The sequence below is a fragment of the Mustela nivalis genome, assembly GCF_964662115.1.
Source record: "Mustela nivalis genome assembly, chromosome: 6".
NCBI lineage: Eukaryota > Metazoa > Chordata > Mammalia > Carnivora > Mustelidae > Mustela > Mustela nivalis.
The window spans coordinates 114434483-114451460 of record NC_139025.1 but is presented as its reverse complement, the minus strand read 5'-3'; the positions used below and the strand labels follow the sequence as shown (position 1 = coordinate 114451460).

General features: G+C 36.3%; 1 protein-coding gene across 35 annotated transcripts in view; it reads left to right on the top strand.

Moving 5' to 3' along the window:
- MYO9A (myosin IXA) overlaps positions 1 to 16978 on the top strand; it is a 275439-nt gene that overhangs the window by 38322 nt on the left and 220139 nt on the right. For all 35 annotated transcript variants that reach the window (XM_082735684.1, XM_082735666.1, XM_082735688.1 and 32 more), the window contains exons 2-3: positions 5151 to 6061; positions 16170 to 16264. In XM_082735684.1, coding sequence (XP_082591810.1) covers positions 5222 to 6061; positions 16170 to 16264 — 935 coding nt within the window. In that variant the 5' untranslated portion in view covers positions 5151 to 5221. The remainder of the gene's footprint in view (positions 1 to 5150; positions 6062 to 16169; positions 16265 to 16978) is intronic.

Genomic DNA, 16978 nt, shown 5'->3' with positions numbered 1-16978 from the left:
AAAAGAAATCATAACGTGTAAAGGATTGATAAATTTGTTAAAAATAAAAAGTTCCCTTCAACAAAATGTATTGTAAACAAAATAGAAAGCTAAGGCACTGATCAGGAGGAGATATTTGTCACGCATTTAACTGAAAACTGATTAATATCCAGGGTATATGAAAAACTCATTCAAACTGATAAAGAAAAGGTAACTCAAAAACCAGAAATGAAGGGGCGTCTGGGTGGCTCAGTGGGTTAAACCTCTGCCTTTGGCTTGGGTCATGATCTCAGGGTCCTGGGATTGAGCCCTGCATCCCTAAGCAGCCAGGAGCCTGCTTCCCCACCTCTCTCTGCCTACTTGTGATCTCTCTGTGTCAAATTAATAAATAAAATCTTAAAAAAATAAAAAAAAAGCCCAGAAATGAATAAGCAACACAGTGCAAATGACAAATGATAGGATAATTGTTGCACTTGTCACACTAGTAATCAGGGAAATGCAAATGAAAGTAATGAGATACCTTTTGGCAGAAACTCAAGTCTGGCGATACCAACTTTTATTGGTAAGGAGGCAGAGAAACATGAGCACTTTCTACGCTGGCTGTCACATAGTCAGCATGACTATTTTGGAGAGTATTTTGTTTATATTGACAATTTCACTCTTAGGTATAAAGCCCAAGGAAGGCTTGGAAGAGACATATGAGAACTGCAGCATTGTTTTAATGTGTAATCCTGGGAACATTCTAAGTGTTTGCTGGAAGGACTGTAGATTGATAAATTGTGGTATGGTCATACAGTGGTATTAAAAAAAAAAACTTAATTGTTTAAAGCAGTTTTAGATTAGGGTCACAGCAAATTTGAACAGAAGATCCAGACCTTCTGCCTGGACAACATCCCATCACCCCCACTCTGTGGTACCTTTATTACAATTAAAGAACCTACATACAATGGCATATTATTTGGCACTTAGTGAACTTTTGTGTGCAAAAGACAAGTGAGATGCAGACTAATAAGTATGATATGACACCTTTTTTTAAACTTAAAAAAGTGAAACAGTATTTGTTTGTAATAACTTGTGGAGATCCACATATGTAGTAAAAATATAGAAATGTGTTTGGGAATAATATCAAGCTCAGGATAGTGGTAACCTCTTAACTGTATCTCTGGTACTTTGTTTATAAACTGATCTGGAGTAATAACAGCAGTTTTCAAACTTGTTGAATTGGGTGGTGGATGATGACTACTTTTTTAAAAAAATTAGTTTCAGAGGTAGAATTTAGTGTTTCATTAGTTGCCTAGAACACCCAGTGCTTATTACATCAAGTGCCCTCCTTAATGCTCATCACCCAATTACTGCATTCCTCTACCCACCTCTCCTCCAGCAAACCTCAGTTTGTTTCCCAGAGTTCAGCATCTCCTATGGTTTGCCTCTCTCTCAGTTTTCATCTTATTTTTCTTTCCCTTCCCCTTTGTTTATCTCTTTTGTTTCTTAAAATTCTACATATGAGTGAAATCATATGGTATTTGTCTTTCTCCATCTCATTTCACTTAGCATAATGCCCTCTAGTTCCATGGTAAGGTTTCAGTCTTTTTTTTTTTTTTTTAAGATTTTATTTATTTGAGGGATGCCTGGGTGGTTCACTTGGTTAAGTGGCTGCCTTTAGCTCAGATCATGATCTCTTGAGTCCTGGGATCTCAAGTCCCACATTGGGCTCCTTGCTCAATGGTAAGCCTGCCTCCTCCGGGCCACTCCTCCTGCTTGTGCTTGCTCTCTGTCTGTCAAATAAGTAAATAAAATCTTAAAAAAAAGATTTTATTTATTTGAGAGAGAGGGCATGAGCAGGAGGAGGGGTTGGGGGAGAAGGTCAAGTAGACTCCCCACTGAGCAGGGAGTCTGACTCAGCCCTATCCCAGGACTGTGTGTGTGTGTGTGTGTGTGTGTGTGTATACCACATTGGAAGATAACACATCTTCTTTATTCATTCATCTCTTGATGGATATTGGGGCTCTTCCATATTTTAGCTATAGTGGACATTGCTGCTATATACATTGGGGTGCATGTGCCCCTTCAAATCGCTATATTTGTATACTTTGGATAAATACCTAGTAGTGCAATTGCTGGATTGTAGAGTAGCTCTATTTTTAACTTCTTGAACCTCCATACTGTTTTCCAGAGTGGCTATACCAGTTTGCATTCCCACCAATAGTGTATGAGGGCTCTCCTTTCTCCGCATGCTCGCCAAAATTTTTTCCTGAGTGTTAATTTTAGTCATTCTGATTGTGTTGATGTGAGATGGTATCTCATTGTGGTTTTGATTTGTATTTCCTTGATGTCAAGTGATGCTGAGAATTTTTTCATGCGTGTGACTACTTTTTATATATTCTGTAATATTCTGTGTTTGAAAGATCATCTAGGAAAAAGGTAAACAAAGTTTCTTCATTTGAGGATGCAGTAATATGAGAGAGAAGTAACTGAAGTTACTTTTAGAAAATAACATGGCATCTTTATATGTCAAAGGGTGAAATAAATTAAAAAGGGAAAGAGTGATAACACATGAGGATGATTTTTTGTTGGGGCAAGTTACTGATGGAGATGATAAGAAATAGGTTTTATTAGCCCTGAAAAGATGTGGAATATGTTTCTTATGTAAACTGGAATAGGAAAGCAGAGATGAGATGCAAATAGAAATACATTTTGAATTGGAAAAGGCACTATTTTCTCAGCGAGTTATCGAAGTTGAAATAATTCTCGGGTTGTTACATATGTGGGGTTTGAGAAGATTGGAAGAATATGCAGAATATTTGTAAGGAATGAAATAAGGTCAGATAAAAAATTAGCCTTGAAGGAAAGGGAAGGTTGAATAAAATTTATAGTATTTTGTTGTATAATTTTATCAGCTTTGTTTGGCAAGCCAGTGGCAGGATCTTATTGTTGACTGCTTTACTTCACCACTTAGGGGTGGTGGAAAGTCAGAGCCCAAAAGTCCTTGAAAATATTATCCGTAATAGGTTTCTCTTACTATTCTCTTAGTTATAATTTTTTTAACAGTTTTTCATATGTTTATTGGCCATTTATATATATTTTTAAACTTTTTAATTTTTTTAATTAATATATAATATATTATTAGCCCCAGGGATGCAGGTCTGTGAATTGCCAGGTTTACACACTGCATAGCACTCACCATAGCACATACCTTCCCCAATGTCCATAACCCCACCACCCTCTCCTACCCCGCCCCCCCAGCAACCCTCAGTTTGTTTTTTTGTGAGGTTAAGAGTGTCTTATGGTTTGTCTCCCTCCCGATCCCATCTTGTTTTATTTATTCTTTTACTACCTCCAAATCCCTTAGGTTGCCTCTCAACTTCCTCGTATCAGGGTGTTATAATTTTATCTAGTTTAGTTTTTCTGTTTATTTGATCTTCTTATTTTTTTAAGTTTTTATTTAAAACTAAAGTTAGTTAACATACAGTGCAACATTTGTTTCAGGTGTAGATTTTAGTGATTCAGCACTTATATACCACACCCAATGTTCATCACAAGTGTGCTCCTTAATTCCTGTCAACTGCATAACCCATCCCCCCCCACCTCTGGTAGCCATCATTTTGTTCTCTACAGTTAAGAGTGTATTGCTTGGTTTGCTTCTCTTTCCCGCCTCCATGTTCATTTGTTTTCAGTTTCTTCAATTCCACATGAGTGAAATCATAGTATTTGTTTTTCTCTGACTAGCTTCTTTCACTTAGCATAATACTCCTGGTCCTGGGACGCCTCCGTGGCTCAGTTGTTAAGCATCTGTCTTTGACTCAGGTCATGATCCCAGGGTCCGGGGATCAAACCCTGCATCAGGTTCTCTGCTTAGTAGGAAGCCTGCTTCTCCCTCTCCCACTCCCCCTGCTTGTGTTCCTTCTCTTGCTGTCTCTCTCTGTGTCAAACAAATTAAAAAATCTTAAAAAAAAAATTACTTTCTAGTTCTGTCCATGTTGTTGTAAATGGCAAGATTTCATTTCTTTTTTTTTTTTCCTTAAAGATTTATTTATTTTAGAGAGCATGCATGAGTGGGGGGAGGAGCAGAGAGACAGAGAGAATCTTAAATAGACTTCCTGCTGAGCAGGGAGACAGATTTGGGGCTCGATCTCAGGACCCTGGGATCATGACCAGAGCCAAAATCAGGAGTTGGACACTTAACCTATTGAGCCACCCAGGTGCCCCAAGATTTCATTCTTTTTTATGGCTGAGTAATATTCCATTATATATATAATGGAATATTAATGTCCACCTTTTTTATCCATTCATCAGTTGGTGGACATTTGGGCTCTTTGCATAATTTGGCTTTTGTTGATAATGCTGCTGTAAATATTGGGGTGAATGTATCCCTTTGATTAGTATTTTTGTATCCTTGGGTAAATATCTAGTAGTGCTGGATCATAGCGTAGTTCTATTTAAAAAAAATTTTTTTAAAAAGGTTTTATTTATTTATTTGCCAGAGAGAGATCACAAATAGGCAGAAAGGCAGGCAAAGAGAGAGGGGGAAGCAGGCTCCCGATTTAACTTTTTGAGAAACTTCCATACTGTTTTCCAGAGTGGCTGCTCCAGTTTTCATTCCCACCAATAGTGTAATAGGGTTCCTCTTTCTCTGCATCCTTGCCAACACCTCTTGTTTCCTGTGTTGTTAATTTCATCTTCTTACTGTTTTAATTTCACAAAAATTTTGCTTCATGGTGGCATTCTTTCTTGTTTTTGCTTTATCCGTAAGAACTTTGGGTGCAGGGTGATTATATTTGCCTGATTTTTCTGTCCATTTTAATTCAGCTTTGTTGAGGTTCCTTCAAATATAAAGAAAGAACTTGATTCCAATCTCAGGTACTTTAGAAACATTTGAGATAGTAGAGGATAAAATACTTTTTTATTGGTACTCTGCATTTTAAATTATTAGTATAATAAAACTTGGAAAAAAATCTTTGGCAAGTTGCTATTTTAGAAACTGTCCAGATTAGGATGATAAAATGTAATATTATGTGGTCTTGATGAGACTGTTTTCAAGACTGTTTCTAGACTAAGAGTTAGGGTTTTATGTTCTAAATGATGTAATGAAATGATTTAAGCCTTTCCTGAGCATCAGAAAGTGAAGATTGTGTAATATGATTTCTAAATGTTTCACACTTTTTATGTTCCAGTTCTTTTGCCATGAAAATGGTTTGCACAGTCTTGAACACATACTATCCATGCTGATGGGACAGAGTCCAATATGAATATAAATGATGGAGGAAGACGACGCTTTGAGGATAATGAACATACATTACGTATATATCCTGGGACAATTTCAGAAGGGACTATCTACTGTCCAATTCCTGCCAGAAAAAACTCCACAGCTGCTGAGGTGATTGACTCTCTTATAAACAGACTTCAACTTGACAAAACAAAATGTTACGTTCTTGCAGAAGTAAAGGAATTTGGTGGAGAAGAATGGATACTCAATCCAACAGACTGTCCAGTTCAGCGAATGATGCTGTGGCCTCGGATGGCTTTGGAAAATCGCCTGAGTGGAGAGGACTATCGCTTTCTTCTGAGAGAAAAAAACCTTGATGGATCAATCCATTATGGTAGTCTGCAGTCATGGCTACGGGTGACAGAAGAACGCCGCAGGATGATGGAACGGGGTTTTCTTCCACAGCCTCAACAGAAAGACTTTGATGATTTATGTAGCTTACCTGATTTGAATGAGAAAACTCTTTTAGAAAACCTACGAAATCGCTTTAAGCATGAAAAAATTTACACCTATGTTGGCAGTATTCTAATAGTTATTAACCCATTCAAGTTTCTTCCTATTTATAATCCCAAATATGTCAAAATGTATGATAACCACCAATTGGGAAAACTGGAGCCCCATATTTATGCTGTGGCTGATGTAGCTTATCATGCCATGCTTCAGCGCAAGAAGAATCAGTGCATTGTGATTTCAGGAGAGAGTGGTTCTGGAAAGACTCAAAGCACAAACTTTCTTATTCACCACCTTACTGCTCTCAGTCAGAAGGGATTTGCCAGTGGAGTGGAACAAATTATTCTTGGAGCTGGACCAGTGCTTGAGGTAAGTGAGTAGAAATACTTTTCTTACTCTTACATGTTTATAAGATATAAACTGATATACTCTGACATGTTTATCTTTCAAAAATAAATAAAAATTTGGTAGATATGAGAAAATAAAACTAGAAGTATAGATATAATTTTTAGTTACCAAGGAAAAATGGAAGATGGAAAGCAAAAAAGGCAGTGTGGAAGTTTAAAGGGTAAGACAGTGGCAGTATTTTTTTCAAAGGTGTTTTTGGGTCATAGTGATGAAGAAGGAGATGATTGGATCATAGGTATCCTCCTTTAAAGGGAAATAGCAAGGGTAGGACTTCTGTCTGTAATTGGGTTGTGGAATTAGGTGGTTGGGAAAAATATTCTTATCAGTATATTTGTATCCTTGTAACTTTAACGTGTGCTTAATATCGAATTCTAAGCGTTCAGTTTGAAAATGTAAAGAATATGGGAAAAAATTTAGTTCTGTAATGTTTTAGGTGTAATATTACCAAAGGTAGAAAGGAAAGAAATACCATTTTTGTTTTAGAGATGAAAGGAAAAGGTAATACTACATTTTTAAAAAAGATTTTATAGGGGAGAGAGAGAGTGCATGTGTGAATGGGAGGAGAGGCAGAGGGAGAGGGGCCAGCAGACTCCCCACTGAGCGGGGAGCCTGAAGTGGGGCTCAATACCAGGATCCTGAGATCATGACCTGAGCTGAAGTCAGATGCTTACCCAACTGAGCCACCCACATGCTTCAGAGTATTTTTTAAAAGGGATTTTGTAAGGCTTAATTGAGATATACTAAACTGCACATATTGAAAATGTACAATTTGATAAAATTTGACATTTATATATACTAATTAAACCATCACGACTACAATCAAGATACTGAATATACCCATTATCCCTAAAGTTTCCTCATCTCTTTGTAATTCTCTTACTTTTACCAGCTCAGTCATCTATGGGAAACCACTTACTTTTTTTTTTTTTTTAAGATATTATTTACTTATTTGACAGATAGCACAAGTAGGCAGAGCAGCAGGCAGAGGGAGAGGGAGAAGCAGACTCCCTGCTGAGCAGGGAGCCAGACATGGGGCTCCGTCCCAGGACCCTGGAATCATGACCTGAGCTGAAGGCAGCTGCTTAATCGACTGAACCACCCAGGTGCCCCAAGAAACCACTCACTTTGTCATGATAGTTTGTATTTTCTACAAACTAATTTTTATATAAATGGAATCATATATTTTTTACTCTTTTATGTTTGACTTCTCTTGGTATAATTATTTCAGGATTCATCCATGTTGTTTGTGTCAGTAATTTATTCCTTTTGCTAAGGTAGAATTCCACTGTCTGGGTATACCACACTTCATTTATCCATTTATCACCTGCTAATGGATATTTAGATTGTTGCTAGTTTTTGGCTGTTATACAGCTCTTTGTCTTTGTGGGGACATACACTTTCTTTTGGGTGAATACCTAGGAGTGGAATAACTACTTCATATGATAGGGTAATGCTTAACTTTTTAAGAAACTGCCAAACTTTTCCAGAGTGATTGTATCTATCATTTTATATTCTCACCCAACAATGTATGTCAGTTCTAGTTACTTCACATCCTTGCTAACCCTTGATAGAGTCATTCCTTTAAATTTTAGTCATTCACATACATATATAGTGGTATCTCATTGAGGACTTATTTATTTATTTATTTAATTTATTATTGTGTTATGATAGTTACCATACAGTACATAATTCGTTTTTGATGTAGTGTTCCATGATTCATTGTTTGTGTATAACACCTAGTGCTCCATGCAATCCGTGCCCTCCTTAATACTGATCACCATGCTCAGCCATTCCCCTCACCCCCACTCCCTTCTAAAACTCTTTGTTTGTTTCCTGGGGTCCATAGTCTCTCATGGTTTGTCTCCCATTCCAATTTCTTCCTCTTTATTTTTCCCTACTCCTCAGGTCCTCCATGCTATTCCTTATGTTCCACAAACAAGTGAAACCATTTGATAATTGACTTTCTCTGTTTGAATTATTTCACTTAGCATAATGTCCTCCCATCCCATCCAAGTTGATTAAAGTTGGGTATTCATCCTTTCTGATGGCTGAGTAATGTTCCATTGTGTATATGGACCACATTTTCTTCATCCATTCATCTGTTGAAGGGCTTCTTGGCTCTTTCCATATTTTGGCTATTGTGGACATTGCTGCTATGAACACTGGGATGCATATGGCTGTTCTTTTAGCTACATCTGTATCTTTGGGGTAAATACTCAGTAGTGCAATTGCTGGGTCATAGGGTAGCTCTATTTTTAAGTTTTTGAGAAACCTCCACACTGTTTTCTAAAATGGCTACTCCCAATTTGCATTCCCACCAGCAGTGTAAGAGGTATCCCCTTTCTCTATTTCTCCAGCATTTGTTGTTTGTTGGTGTGTCAATTTTGCCATTCTAATTGGCGTAAGGTGGTATCTCAGTGTAGTTTTGATTTGAATTTCCCTGATGCCGAGTGATGTAGAGCACTTTTTCACGTGTTTGTTAGCCATTTGTATATTTTCTTTGGAGAAGTGTCTGCTTATGTCTTCTGCCCATTTTTTGACTTGATTATCTGTTTTTTGGGTGTTGAGTTGGGGAAGGTTTTTTTTTTTTTTTTTTTTTTAAGATTTTGTTTATTTATTAGAGAGAGATCACGAGTAGGCAGAGGGGCAGGCAGAGAGGGGGAAGCAGGCTCCCCACTGAGCAGAGAGCCTGATGCAGGGTTCGATCCCAGGACCCTGAGATTATGACCTGAGCCAAAGGCAGAGGCTTAACCCACTGAGCCACCCAGGTGCCCCAAGAAGTTCTTTATAGATCTTAGATATCAACCCTTTGTCTGTATGGTCATTTGTGAATATCTTCTCCCTTTCAGGGTTGCCTCTTTGTTTTGTTGACTGTTTTCTTTGCTGTGCAGAAGTTTTTTTATCTTGATGAAGTCCAAAAGTTCATTTTCGCTTTTGCTTCCCTTGCCTCTGGAGACGTGTCTTGAAAAAAGTATCTGTGGCCGATGTCAAAGAGGTTACTGCCTATGTTCTCCTTTAGGATTTTGATGGTTCCTATCTCACATTGAGGTCATTCATCCATTTAGAGTTTATCTTGTGTGTAGTAAAAGAGAATGGTCCAGTTTCATTCTTCCGTATATAGCTGTCCATTTTTCCCAGCACCATTTATTGAAGAGACGTCTTTCTTCCATTGGATATTTTTTTCCTGCTTTGTTGAAGATTAGTTGACCATAGAGTTGAGGGCCCATATCTGGGCTGTCTATTCTGTTCCATTGATATATGTCTGTTTTTGTGCCAGTACCATGCTGTCTTGGTGATCACAGGTTTGTAATATAGCTTGAAGTCAGGCAACTTGATTCCCCCAGCTTTCTTTTTCTTTTTTAACATTTCCTTGGCAGTTTGGGATCTTTTCTGGTTCCATAAAAATTTTAGGATGGTTTGTTCCAGCATTTTGGAGAATGCCATTGGTATTACTTTGCATTTTATAATGACTAATGCTATAAGCATATTTTCATGTGTTTATTTGGCCTCTATGTATTTTCTTTGGTGAAATGTTTGTCAAAATTTATTGTCCCCAATTTTTTACTGGGTTTTCTTTCAGTGTTTTGAAAGTTTTTTGTGTAGTGGGTGCAAGTCCTTTATCACATATATGTTTGCCCACATTTTCTCCCAGATTTAACTACCTCTTTTTTTTTTTTTTAAGATTTTATTTATTTATTTGACAGAGAGAGATCACAAGCAGTCAGAGAGGCAGGCAGAGAGAGGAGGAAGCAGGCTCCCTGCTGAGCAGAGAGCCCAATGTGGGGCTCGATCCCAGGACCCTGGGATCATGACCTGAGCTGAAGGCAGAGGCTCTAACCCACTGAGCCACCCAGGCGCCCCTGTTTCATTTATTCTTTTCCTACTCCCCAAACCCCCCACATTGCCTCTCCACTTCCTCATATCAGGGAGATCATATCATATGATAGTTGTCTTTCTCCAACTGACTTATTTCACTCTAGTTCCATCCACATCGTCGCAAATGGCAAGATTTCATTTCTTTTGATGGCTGCATAGTATTCCTTTGTATATATATACACCACATCTTCTTTATCCATTCATCTGTTGATGGACAACTAGGTTCTTTCCATAGTTTAGCTATTGTGGACATTTTTGCTATAAACATTCTGGTGCACGTGCCCCTTCGGATCACTACGTTTATATCTTTAAGGTAAATACCCAGTAGTGCAGTTGCTGGGTTGTAAGGTAGCTCTATTTTCAACTTCTTGAAGAACCTCCATGCTGTTTTCCAGAGTGGTTGCACCAACTTGCATTCCCACCGTGTACGAGGGTTCCCCTCTCCACATCCTCGCCAGCATCTGTCATTTCCTGACTTGTTAATTTTAGCCATGCTGACTGGTGTGAGGGGTGGTATCTCATTGTGGTTTTGATTTGTATTTCCCTGATACTGAGTGGTGTGGAGCACTTTTTCATGTGTCTGTTGGCCATTGGGATGTCTTCTTTGCAGAAATGTCTGTTGGTGTCCTCTACCCATTTCTTGATTGGATTATTTGTTCTTTGGGCGTTGAGTTTGATAAGCTCTTTACAGATTTGGGGTACTAGCCCTTTATCTGATATGTCGTTTGCAAATATCTTCTCCCATTCTGTCAGTTGTCTTTTGGTTTTGTTAACTGTTTTTTTTTTGTTGTGCAAAAGCTTTTGATCTTGATGAAGTCCCAATAGTTCATTTTTGCCCTTGCTTCCCTTGCTTTTGGCGATGTTCCTAGGAAGAAGTTGCTGCCGCTGAGGTTGAAGAGGTTGCTGCCTGTGTGTTCCTCAAGGATTTTGATGAATTCCTTTCTCTCATTGAGGTCCTTCATCCATTTTGAGTCTTATTTTCTTGTGTGGTATAAGGAAATGGTCCAGTTTTATTCTTCTGCATGTGGCTGTCCAATTTTCCCAACACCATTTGTTGAAGAGACTGTCTTTTTTCCATTGGATATTCTTTCTTGCTTTGTTGAAGATTAGTTGACCATAGAGTTGAGGGTCTATTTCTGGGCTCTCTATTCTGTTCCATTGATCTATGTGTCTGGTTTTGTGCTAGTACCATACTGTCTTGATGATTATAGCTTTGTAATGGAGCTTGAAGTCTGGAATTGTGATGTCACCAACTTTGGCTTTCTTCTTCAATATTTCTCTGGCTATTTGAGGTCTTTTCTGGTTCTATCTAAATTTTAGGATTATTTGTTCCATTTCTTTGAAAAAAATGGATGGGATTTTGGTAGGGATTGCATTAAATGTGTAGATTGCTTTAGGTAAGTATAGACATTTTCACAATATTTGTTCTTCCAATCCATGAGCATGGAACATTTTTCCATTTCTTTGTGTCTTCCTCAATTTCTTTCATGAGTTCTTTATAGTTTATTGAGTATAGATTCTTTGCCTCTATGGTTAGGTTTATTCCTAGGTATTTTATGGTTTTGGGTGCAATTGTAAATGGGATTGTCTCCTTAATTTCTCTCTCTTGTTGTTGGTGTAAAGAAATGCAATTGATTTCTGTACATTGATTTTATATCCTGACACTTTACTGAATTCCTGTACAAGTTCTAGCAGATTTGGACTGGAGTCTTTGGGTTTTCCATATATAGTATCATATCATCTGCATAGAGTGATAGTTGACTTCTTCTTTGTCAGTTTGGATGCCTTTAATTTCTTTTTGTTGTCTGATTGCTGAGGCTAAGACTTCTAGTACTATGTGGAATAGCGGTGGTGATAGTGGACATTCCTGCCATGTTCCTGACCTTAGCGGAAAAGCTCTCAGTTTTGGGAGAGAGGGAATCTTATGCAGGCTTTCCCCCAGCATGGAGCCTGATGTGGGGTTGATCTCACAACCCTGAGGTTATGACTTGAGCCGAAATCAACAGTCAGATGCTCAACCAACTGGGCTACCCAGGTGCCCTGCCATTTGTTTTTTTATATCCTGTACTCTTCCATTACTACTTTCTATTATGTCATGGAGATGTTTTCTAGCATGCCATTTTAGTTTTGTTGTTGTCTCTCCTTTTAGGTTTTTTGGTTATTTTTTTAGTGGTATTCCTGAGCATTCCAATTAACATTGGAATAACATTGGATTACTACCAACTTAATTTCAATAATATGCAGAAACTTTCTTCTGTATAGCTCTATTCCTTTCCCCCTCCTTTGTGCTTTTATTTTCATATAAATAATTTTCAAATTATTTTTCTACATTGTTATATCCATACACATAGGTTTCTTTTTATTGTTTTATGGAATTGTCTTTCAGGTCAGGTAGGAGGAAAAAGGTTACACAATATTTATACTGTTTTGTATTTACATTACATTTATCTTTGCTTGTGTTCTTTATTTCTTCATATAGCTTTGCTTCATTATCATGTGTGTTTTTAGCTTGAATTACTTCATTTAGTGTTTTTCATAAGGCCTATCTGCTGATTGTATTCTTTCAATTTTTGTTCATTTAAATGTCTTATTTTCTCCTTTAATTTTAAAAGATAGTTTTACTGGACACAGAATTCTTGGTTGACAGGCTTTTCTCAGTGATTTGAATATATAACTCTACTGTTTTTAATTCTTAATGTTTTATTTGGAGAAATTAGGTGTTATGCTTATTGAGGAACTTTTATATGGTATGTGTTGCATCTCTTTTACTGCTTATAAGAACTATTCTTTTTTTTTAATGATTTTTATTTATTTGAGAGGGAGAGCACATTGCTGAGGAGAGATCCTGATGCAGGGCTCCATCCCAGGACCCTGTGATTATATAAGAACTATTCTTTCTCTTTTAGCTATTTGATCATTATTTGTCTAGGTGCAGATCTTTTTTTAGTTTTGGATGCTTGGAGTTTGTGAAGGTTGGTGGATATGTAGATTATTGTTTTTCATGAAATTTGGGAAGTATTGGGCCTTTCATTGTTGAAATATTCAGTTTATGTTTCACTGTATCCACTTGCTATGTCTCTATGAAAGCCCCTCCAATGAATTTTTCATTTTAATTAATATATTTTTCAATAATGAAATTTTTATAATTTCTACTTCTTCACTGATATACTCTATTGTTAAGGTATATTTTCATACTTTCCTTTAGTTGTTTGAAAATACTTAAAATAGCTGATGCAAAGTTTTGGTTTTGTAGGTCCAACATCTGGGTTTTGCTAGGGAAGTTTCTATTTATTGCTTTTTTTTTTTTTAATTTATTTATCAATTTGGCAGAGAGAGATCACAGGTGGGCAGAGAGGCAGGCAGAGAGAGAGAGGAGGAAGCAGGCTCCCTGCCAAGCTGAGAGCCCGATTTGGGACTTGATTGCAGGACCCCGAGATCATGACCTGAGCCAAAGGCAGAGGCTTAACCCACTGAGCCACCCAGGCGCCCGTTGCTTATTGCTTTTTATAAAATTTTCCTGGTCCATGCTTTTTCCTCTTTGCATGTCTTACAATGTTTTGGTGAAAAGTGGGCATTTTTATTAATGCAGTGTGGCAGTTCTGAGAATGAGATTTTTCCCTCCTCCCATGATTTGGTTGTACCATGACTTCTCTGGAATAAGTTTGTGAATTCTGTTTTTTTTCCTGTGCGGCCTTTACATTCTTTCTTCATTTAGCTTAGTGGTCTGATAATTGGACAAGGATTTTTTTTTAAATGTCAGGAAGCAGTTAGGCTCCCAGTTTCTTCTGTGAAGTTCTGTGTGCTTCTTGGATGCTTGTCAATATTTAACCAGGTAATTGTCAAATCTGCCTTACCTTTTACTTCCTGTTTACATAGAACTTAAATATCAAATCAGAGATCTCACCTCTTTACTGAGCATGTGTATACTTATGGATATGTGCACAGTCCTGCACCAGTACAACACTTTTTACATTCCCTAGAATATTTCATTTCTTTCTTTCTTTATTTTTTAAAGATTTTATTTATTTATTTATTTATTTATTTGAGAGAGAGAGCACAAGCCAGAGGGAGAAGCAGACTCCTTGCTGAGCAGGGAGAGTGACAGGGGGCTGGATCCCAGGATCCTGATTCTTAACTGACTAAGCCACCCAAGCCTTCTGATTTCAGATCTTTAAATGCCCCTTTTGTATAGGTCATTCACTAACTTTTTCTTTTAAGTTGTTTGGTTGCCTCATTTTTTGCCTCATTATCTTATTGCTACCTTAGGCAGTTTCAGTATTTAAACAATTGCCTCTGATTGTTTTTAACAAACATACATGGTGAAAAGGTTGTCTTTTTTGAATGAGCTTCAAGTCCAGTCAGGTAAAGATAATCCTTTGAGTGAGGTTTTCCAGGAAAATGCCATATAAAATTCTGACAGTTACCTGTGAGACAGGGCTTAGGCTATAATCCTGTTCTGTTTCTTCAGTGGCTTCTAGGCTGCCTTTTAAACAGAGTATAATTACAGATTACATTTCTCTTCAGCATGGAGCTGGAGAGAGGGATCTCCCTAGGTAATGGATAAGTTAAAATGCCACAATGCCTGTTTTTCTTACTGAGATTCAGCTGTTTTCCTTCATTAATCGTTCCTCTACAAAGGATTATTGTAAGCTTTTAATAAATTTCTAGAGTTGTCAGAAAGTCTATTTAGATAGTTTTTTGTTTTATTTCTCTCATGAAGAAGAGGATTTTCAGAGATCTTTATAATTTTCTCTGACCTCAATTTCAATGATCTATTCAAGAGATTTGAGTAGTAAATACTGTATATATTTACTTTTGTAGTCGCCATTTTTGCTGTTCTTCATTCTGTATGCTGATCCATATTTGAGTATGATCCTTCTGCCTGAAGGACTTTCTTCAATGTTCCTTTTAGTATGGGCTGACTTATGAAAATTTTCAGATTTATGTATCAGAAATTGTCTTTTTTTGGCCTTAATTTTTTAATGATTTACTTTTTTTAAGGCGATATTTAAGTTCTTAAAACAGTTAAATTTAAATAGAATTAAAATTTCAGTAAAATTTATGAATTTTAAAACATTAATTTGGGTAACCATATCTCTATAGTCTAAATACAGAAAAGTTCCACTACTTCATTTGAAACTCCTTCATACTACTTTATCTTCATTTCCTCTTACTTCTCTCCCATACTAATTTGTGGGAACTACTGGTCTGTTTTCCATTGCGTGTTTTTTTTTTCCCCAAAATGTCACAGAAGTGGAATCGTATAGTAAGTTAAGTTTTGAGACTAGTTTCTCTCATTTAACATTTTATCTTGGAAATTCATTCAGATTGTTGCATATGTAGTTCAACAGGGGATGATTTTTAAAAATTTTAATTTTAAGAAACTTTATTGGGATATATAACTTAAAATAAAATATAGCCATTTAAGACTTATAGTTCAATGATTTTTGATAAATGTATATACACTTTTATAGCCACCATCATATGGTGAAGCTATAGAATATTTTTATTACTCTTTGTGCCTTTTTATACTTCTCCCAGCTTCATCCCATTCCCAAACAACTCTGATCTTCTTTCTGTTACTGTTGTTTTGTCTTTTCTAGAATATCATAGTACAGTATGTACTCTTGAGTCTGGTTTCTTCCACATGTCATAATGTTTTGATACTCATCAATATTGATGTATGAACCAGTTTATCTTTATTGCTGGGTAGTATTCATTGCATTGTGTATACTTTGGTTACAATTTAGGCAGCTTATATATTTTTAATTCTTTTTAAAATATACTGTAGCTTTGTTTTAAGTTGATGTGATAAAGTGATATATTACACTGTAGTGAGATTTTATTTCATTTATACTATTTAAAATTGCAATTTTTATGATGTAATTTTTCTGTTTCTAGCTCCTATTTATTTAATTTTAAGATTTTAAAATTACAGAAATATATTAAGAAAGTTTTTGGCTCTCAAAGGTAAAAGTTAAATTAATTTTAAGGAGTGTTTTCAAAATAAAGATTTATTTTAATGAAAAGCATAAAGTACTTTCTGCTTGGTTTTATTTCAACTATTAGTTGTTCTCTTTTACTTTTCCTGAACCATATGAGCCTCAAGTTAAAGAGAATTACATTTGAGCCAACCTAAGCAAGATTTTCCATTTTTAAAAATGAAATTAATGAGAACTGTTTATTTTGACAGGCCTTTGGAAATGCAAAGACAGCTCATAATAACAATTCAAGTCGTTTTGGCAAATTTATTCAAGTAAATTACCAAGAAACTGGCACCGTACTTGGGTGAGTAGCAGTAGCGGGCTTTGGAATATGTTTATATTTTCACCATTTTCTCTTCATAATCCATTGGTTGTTCGTTTGCTGTTTAATGAGAAGACTGACATTGGTGTCTGTATTCAATTTTTTCCTCTAAACTGTTTTTCTTTTTTTTCTTTTTGGAAAATTGAAGCCTGAGAAGTTCAAAGTATAGTGTAACACATATATCTGTAACTTAGATTTGCTAATTGTTAACAATTTGCTGCATTTGCTTTTTTCTTCTGTATTATGCATACATTCATTTTTCAAAATTGCTTCTGAGTATAAGTTGGGCATATAATTTGACTCCCCACAGGAATCAGAGCCACATTTTCCTATATGATGATGTTCTATTAAAAAAATTTAATTTTGTTACAATAACATTTCTTAAACAGTCTGTAAATAGAGTACTTTTGTTTTCTTCCAGCAATATTCTTTCTAACTTTTAAATATCTAATAGGCTTTATTTTTAAAACCATTTTAGTGTCACAACAAAAATGGGTAGAAAGTACAGTGCGTTCCCATATACTTCTTCACCCTAACCCTCAGCCTCCCCTATTAATAACATCTTGCATTGTTGTGTTCCATTTGTGTGATATATTCTTCGGGCTTTGACAATTGTATAAAGACATGTATTTACCATTACAGTATCATGTAGAGTACTTTTACTGCTCTAAAATCCTCTGTGGTTTGCCTTTTCAC